This window comes from Lycium ferocissimum, chromosome 8 (assembly GCF_029784015.1).
Source record: "Lycium ferocissimum isolate CSIRO_LF1 chromosome 8, AGI_CSIRO_Lferr_CH_V1, whole genome shotgun sequence".
NCBI classification, from domain to species: domain Eukaryota; kingdom Viridiplantae; phylum Streptophyta; class Magnoliopsida; order Solanales; family Solanaceae; genus Lycium; species Lycium ferocissimum.
Genome location: NC_081349.1, coordinates 9984352 through 9991712, shown reverse-complemented (window position 1 = coordinate 9991712; position 7361 = coordinate 9984352). Strand labels below are relative to the sequence as shown.

The window sequence follows — 7361 nt, the reverse complement described above, 5'->3', positions numbered from 1 at the left end:
GTCTCGTAGAACCGATTTGTGTACATGCCTATGGTACTCCCTCCATCTAAATTATAATTCTTTAAAAAAATATTAAATTAATCAACATTTTGAGATATATTTTAAATTTAGATTGGTTGTAAGCCTAATATCTAAATTATCTAAAATATTAAATTAATTAATTAAACTCTAAAAATTAATCAATTTAAGTGAAATATTATAGAGGGATACTTTATATTTTCATTACAGAAAATAGCCATCATAGAGAGCAACAGCACTTTTGTCGGTTGACACTTGCCTATTCCTCCGAAATAGCATCCGCTGATTATGTTTCTTGCCATCACACTTCTTTTACTTTTTTAACTGACTACCTTTTTCATTAATTCCCCTCTTTAAAATCCATTCAATTTTTGTTTCTTCAAATCCCCAAACTCAAAAATCGCTCAAATTATACAACTTTTATCAGCTTGTTAGCAAGAACACTAGTTTGAATTCTGAAAAAAGGATGATCTTGAAAGCTTCTGTTTTAATCATCTTCTTCACTCTTTTTGTTCACTGGTATTCTTGCAACTTTGTTATAGTAGTTTCTGTTGTGTTTATTTTCAAGTGAAATCATAAATCTGACTGACCCCCACTTCATGCAATTTGAGCATTAGTTTTAGTTTCTTTGATTTTCGTGTTATAATTAAATAGTAGGAGTACTAAGTATGTCCTTAGGAAAACAAAAACAAATCCATTAAATATGATTAAATAAAATTCTGATGCATGTGAGCTTGATAATCGTTGATAATAGTTTCAATCTTTTGAGTATTTAAAGCTCAGTGGCATCTCCAAGTGTGTTACTTGAAATGATTTTCTTGATAGTCTAACATTTCTTGGAACCTTTCTATGGTAATTATTTTCTGGCAAAATCATGTACATGACATATCCAGTTTCATGAAATTTCAGAACTAGTCCAGTTCCTTTTTTTTTTTTTTTGGTGTGTGTGTGTGTGTGTCTGTCTGTCTGCCATGTCTATCAATCACTTGACTATCAAGAGGTATCTATTTTGTTGTTATAAGTTAAGTACTGGAGAAAAAGAAAACCACATTTAATCTGATGCATTTAGAAAATGCAAGTTTTAATCTTTGGAGTATTATCAGCATGGTGGCATCTGTTAGGCTGTTATAGAGTTTGGTGGTACAAGAAGTTTTTGACTTATGAGTTGGGCCAATCTTTGTATTTTGCTGCTATTCTTGATTTGTCTATTGTTTCCTCTTACATACTCCCTCCCTTTCAATTTGTTTGTCTTAGTTTGACTGGGTACAGAGTTTAAGAAAGTAAGGAAGACTTTTGAATATTGTGGTCTTAAACTAAAGATATGTATAATGCTTGTCATGTGGAATATTGTAATTAAAGAGTTGCCGATGTCATGTGGGATATTATAATTAAAGAGTTGCCGAATTAGGAAAGAGGCATTCTTTTTGTAGCAGGCTAAACAGGAAAGTAAGACAAACAAATTGAAACATAGGGAGTAATAAATAGTATGTCTTCTTGAAAAGATGTATATTTTATGATCCAATTGTAACATGTTTGAGTATTATTTGGGTCGTAACCACAGGGAAACCTCAGAAACTAAATCTCAAGGTGATATTGGACAAGCCAGCTTGCCGCCAAGAGGTTGGGATTCCTATGACTCGTTTTGTTGGAGCATCTCTGAGGAAGAATTTCTTAAGAATGCAGAACTTGTAGCACAGCGATTAAAACCTCATGGTTATCAGGTAGTTTAAAAAAAAAAAAAAAAAAAAAAACATAACAATAGGCTTTAAGGGTGTACTTTTGGTTATGATGGAAAATGAGTTCCATGATAACCATAACCATTTTCAGGTATTTGGTTACCGGAAAAATGTTTTCCACCAAAAGATATTGACTTCTCTTTGTTATGGACGTAAGTCATTTTCCTTATAACCATCTTTAACTTTAACTTCATAGGAGTATTACTTACTCCAATAGATCACTTGAGACTCCCTCTATCCCTGTGGCACGTTTCTCATTTCGAGAGTCAATTTTTTTAGCTTTGACCGTGAAATCCGGATGTGGAATCTTTAAGCTTTTTGATATAACATTTACTTATTTGGGAACTACGTAAAAGGTACCTATAAATTACAATAATTGATAATTGAAAATATTTAAAAGGCAAATGAAAACATAACAGTCAAAGAAAGACTCATTTTGACTCTCGAAATCCGAAAGGTGCCACATAAATTGGGATGGAGGGTGTATTAACTTTTAGTACTCAAAAGATTCTTCGAAACACCCTTGATGGTTTGCTAATAATAGGAGTATTATAAATCTCTAATACATATTTTTTGAAAGATACTTCCCATTCACCACCAAACACTGGGAAAAAAACATTTCCAGGGAAAATGACATCCATCATACTAAACACATTCTAAAATGAGAATGCATAGAAGTTAGATTCTTTTACAACTCCAACATGTTTTTGCTTTCATCCCTAAATTTTGTCTGCTTTTGGATTCTCTGCAGTACGTTGTGTTGGACTTTCTTTGGTATAGGAAGAAAGTCAAAGGTGCTTATACTGATTCTTATGGTTATGATGTTTTTGATGAGTGGGGAAGGATGGTTCCTGACCCTGGTAGATGGCCTTCCTCTCAAGGTGGAAAGGGGTTATCTGAAGTGGCCCAAAAGGTTCATAGCATGGGCCTGAAATTTGGGATTCACGTAATGAGAGGTTTAAGTAAACAAGCATTCAATGCTAACACCCTCATACTGGATACCACTACGGTCGGTATTTCTCTTTATCCATAACTGAATTCAACTTTATGCTTTCATTAATAGATTTAAATATTGGTATATGCAAATCCAGCTTCTTGGGCAAGTTCATACCTATTTTTATCTAAATGTAGTGATGAAAGCTGATAAAGTTCATCTAATGAGCTCTTATACAATACTAGTAGCTATAACAAATACTGGACTTCTTGGTGGTACATCCAACAGGGCAAAGCTTATGTGGAAGCTGGTCGACAATGGCGTGCACAAGATATAGGAATTAAGGAGAGGACTTGTGCGTGGATGAAAAATGGTTTCATGAGTGTGAATACCAAGTTGGGAGCTGGAAGAGCGTTCCTTAGGTCACTCTATCAACAATATGCTGACTGGGGTGTCGATTATGGTAAGACATATTTGTAAATCAAGACAATTATTGGAAGATTTATTTCCATGGGTGATGATGAATTCATGCTGATGACTTGACATTTTCAAAAGTCTGATTTTCACGTGAAACCATAACTTAGGAGATTATCTTTAATGTCATAAACCCGTTGATTCTGCTTTCTAGGAAAACTTCTTTAAGAAGCAGGACTAATCTTTGTTTGGATCATCCAAGATAAAAGATCCCAAATCACTGTTTAACTGTTGAGTTTCCTGTGCTTTATGTTAAAGGAATTTTCTGTTTTTTCTTCTTCAGTGAAACACGACTGTGTATTTGGTGATGACTTGGATTTAGATGAGATAACCGTTGTTTCAGAGGTGAGGTTGTTAACTTTCTTCTCCTTAACGCAATGCATCTTGCCCTTTTAATGGTACTGAGGCATGATTTTACTTGCTGAAAGGAAGAACAAGTAAACATAATGGCTGAAAGATTTGTCTTTGTATCCATACGTTTATCTAACAATGACAAGTGAGAAATGTGATAACAATGTACTTATCTGTAGGTATTGAATGAGCTTAGCCGACCTATCATATATTCCTTGTCCCCTGGAACTAATGTAAATCCAACCATGGCAAAGGATGTAAGTGGTTTGGTCAATATGTATCGAGTAACCGGTGATGACTGGGATACTTGGAAAGATCTCTCTTCCCACTTCAATGTTGCGAGGTAAATTAAGCTTTTTGTTCTTATAATTTGTCAGGATTTTCTAATTTTTCCCAAGCTTGCTGCCAGAAGTGTTTATCAGATTGTTAATTGTGATTGCCTATCTATCTCGTAGATATGTCATAGATTTAACGCTAAAGTTCCTTGAGCTTCTAAGTATGCGTTTGGCCATAGATTCCAAATAGTTTTCACTTTATTTGGAATGTATGAAGTTGGAGTTGAAGATGGAGATGTGTTTGGTTGAATTTATGAAGTTTGGAGATGTGTTTGGTTATACTTTTGGAAAAAAGAGAGAGAGTACTTTATTTGAAATTTATGAAGATGGAGTTGGAAAATAGGTTTGGAGCACTTCTCCAAATTTGGAATCCAACTCCAAGTTGGATTTCGCAATTTTATAACCAAACATTGATTTTGAAAAACGTGAAACATTATTCTGGAAAAGAAGTGAATATTTTCATGGCTAAATGGCATAGTTAAGCAGTATGGTCAATGCGTCTTAACAACCAGATTATGTTTCAGCTCAAATTTTATTTTCTGGTTTGTTCTTTGTCCGTGACACTGTTTTGTTAAATAGCCGTTGACATAGGTTTCTTGCTTACCCTTGTGCCAGGGAGTTCGCTTCTGCTAACTTAGTAGGAGTCAAGGGCCTGAAGGGGAAATCGTGGCCCGACTTGGATATGCTACCATTTGGATGGCTAACAGATCCAGGTGAAGGATTGTTTTAATTCTTTGTGTTTGTTAAATTATAAAATAATATCCTCATTTCAGAAAGGATTCTATATAGTTTGCCAAAGTTACATAGTTGTTTGATGCATATTCATTCTCATCAGGCTCCGTTTCTTTGGGTCTACTAGCGTAAATTCATTGCAGCTTCAGTTAAATGTTAAACAGGGAAAAATCCATCATATTGCAAATGTATGACCTCTCTTACAATTTCTTGTGCTTAGCTTACTTGGGTAGGATTTCAACATCAACCATTTCTGTTACTATGGTTCTCCTCCGCCTCAAAATCACACGTTCCTCTTGGGAAAAACAAGGAGGAAAATCTGGCATGAAAAGATTATAGAATACTCCATTTTGGTGCAGGTTCAAATCGTGGTCCACACAGATATTGCAAGCTTAATCTGGATGAGCAACGTACTCAGGTAATTTTGCCTGAGCATTCTGCAACTATGACATAGCTCAAGTGACCGGATTGTATTCAATGGACTTTCTGGCAGGTCACTCTATGGTCCATGGTCAGGTCCCCTTTCATCTTTGGCGGAGATATGAGAAAGCTTGATGATACTACATTTGGTCTTCTTACGAATCCTACTCTCTTGGAGATTAACTGGTTTAGCTCGAACAACATCGAGGCATGTGAATAAATTGACTCGACTTTTGCATCATTTTAGGCATACAATTCAATCCTAAGTTGATGTTTCCAAATGCAGTTTCATTATGTGACAGGTTCTTCAAGTTCACATGGAAAACATGGCTTGACTCACCATACTGAGGATAAAGAAACAATAAATGTGTTGCAGACGAGAGTTTTGGCTCTCAGGAGCTGCACAGATGTAAAGGCAAATGGCTGGTCGACTAAAGTTCTGGACAATGATCTAGAGCAAGTGTGCTGGGAAGAGAAATCAAATAAACGCAAGGCACCTTTTTGTCTATACAAGAGAAAAGCACTTTCAGCATCGTAAATATCTTCAACTTCGGCTGAATTCATCCACCTCGATTGTGATTATGTTTATGCTATATTTGTCAATCTTCCTGGCTCATGAATGAAGTTGTCGTTCATGCAGAGAAGGGGAGATGGTATGTAAGCACCAAAATCACGGGAATCTTCACTTACTGGTAACAGAGAGAACAGAATATTGTTTTGGTGCATCTTCAAATAGAAAGCTTACATCTAAAGAGTTGAGCAGAGGTTCATTTTCACGGTGCAGATCACATGCCAACCAGGTAATTCAGTTTGAATTTTCAGACTTATGACCTGTTCTACTAGCAGCAGTTCATGCCACAAGAAGCTCTGTGTACTCTTTGAATAAATTGAGACTCTTGTAGTTCTTTCATCTGGTCTATGGTGCCAGGTAATCACTGGCTAACTTTGCTGCTGATGTTTGCATGACAGATGTGGGAGGTGAACTACAATGGAACCCTCATGAATAGTTATTCTGGTCTTTGTGCTACCATGGATATTGTCAAAGGTAATTTTTCATCTGGAAAACTTGCCTACCCTCTACTCGTTTTATGTCCAATTTAGAGATTGATACCTACTACTATGTTGTATTGATTCTTCTTTCATGTAGCTTCTTCCGCTGGAGTTAGGTCCTGGCTTGCAACTGGAAGAAGAGGTATGGTTTTTCTAACAAGAAATTTATTCCACAGATAGAGGACAGACCTCTCTAACCCAAAAGGAGAATGTATCCAATGGATGATAGTGAAATACATACATTTTTTTTTGTTGAGTTTTGGAAGTCTGAATGAAAAGGGATAAAATTATGGGAATTTGCAGTAATTAACCTAAGTCAGAGGAGATGCTAGCAAACTCCTACCTTGTAACTTAAAAGAATACTTAAGGTTGAACTAAACAGAGTTTAGTCCTGATCAATCAATAAGACAATAATAGGTGTCGAAGGAGTAAGCAAATTTGAAATAAGATCACCATCGCCCGTTAAAAGATATGAGCTTATTGGCTTAAAATATGTCTATGGTATGTGGTTCCCTAGCATTAAGCATTTCCTAAAGCCATAAAATGGAAGCTAAGTGAGTCCACTCTAAGCCTACATGTATTACGGATCCTTGCAAATGTCTTAACGGTGAGCATCAGCCTCTGCGATTAGAGTTTGCAGATTAATTATTAGATGGGTTCAAGTTATATATGTTAAAGATATAAAGAGTTCGTACATTACATGTGCAGTTGAACCAATAATAGCAGGCTATTTCTCGGGGTTACCATATCAGGCTTTCTACGAATAATTACATATTATTGCAGTTCAATTTTAACTTGATGGTGTAAAAGTCTTGTACACAGTCAGCTCATGGTACTTAATCTTATTATGCAAAATCTGACACTACTACACTCTTCTATACATTGCAGGTGAAATCTACTTGGCTTTCTTCAATTTGAACAACCAGGTGACAAAAATGTCAGCAAAGATATCAGACATAACTAATGCAATTCATGCTAAGAGTTCAAATTGCAGAGGCAGAGAAGTATGGAGTGCCAAAAATCTTGGAGCCATAAAGGATTCAATATCTATGTCAGTAAAAGCTCACGGATGTGCATTGTTTGTCTTGAACTGCAACTAATGTTGAGTACACTAAAGGAAGTTCTACATCGAGTCCATGTTGTATATTCATCTTTCGTAAAACACTTGTTGGATCATTTACTGAAATAAAATATTACTATGCTTGTGTCTTGATTCTTTGTTGTCTATCATTATCATTAGAAGGGATTGTTGTGCTAGTAGACTAATCTATTCATTAGCAGGCCATTATTTCCCGAAAAAGAAGTCCATTT

The 7361-nt window shown here is 35.6% G+C and overlaps 1 protein-coding gene across 1 annotated transcript; it reads left to right on the top strand.

The window, feature by feature from the left end:
- Positions 1 to 262: 262 nt before the first annotated feature.
- On the top strand, positions 263 to 7263 carry LOC132067196 (uncharacterized). The gene is made up of 14 exons (XM_059460350.1): positions 263 to 537; positions 1580 to 1739; positions 2506 to 2763; positions 2977 to 3151; positions 3446 to 3507; positions 3693 to 3856; positions 4464 to 4561; positions 4940 to 4998; positions 5074 to 5208; positions 5287 to 5534; positions 5641 to 5800; positions 5970 to 6045; positions 6148 to 6192; positions 6939 to 7263. Exons 1-14 carry the CDS (start codon positions 485 to 487, stop codon positions 7148 to 7150), a joined length of 1905 nt encoding a protein of 634 aa, XP_059316333.1. The 5' UTR covers positions 263 to 484; the 3' UTR covers positions 7151 to 7263.
- The last annotated feature ends 98 nt before the right edge of the window (positions 7264 to 7361 follow it).

Bases quoted from the DNA above. Each gene is read 5' to 3' on its own strand.
- LOC132067196 (XM_059460350.1), top strand. From the start codon at position 485: ATGATCTTGAAAGCTTCTGTTTTAATCATCTTCTTCACTCTTTTTGTT. The intron at 4,562-4,939 runs GTGAAGGATTGT...ATTTTGGTGCAG, and splicing joins TGGATGGCTAACAGATCCAG to GTTCAAATCGTGGTCCACAC. The intron at 5,535-5,640 runs GTAAATATCTTC...TCGTTCATGCAG, and splicing joins AGAAAAGCACTTTCAGCATC to AGAAGGGGAGATGGTATGTA.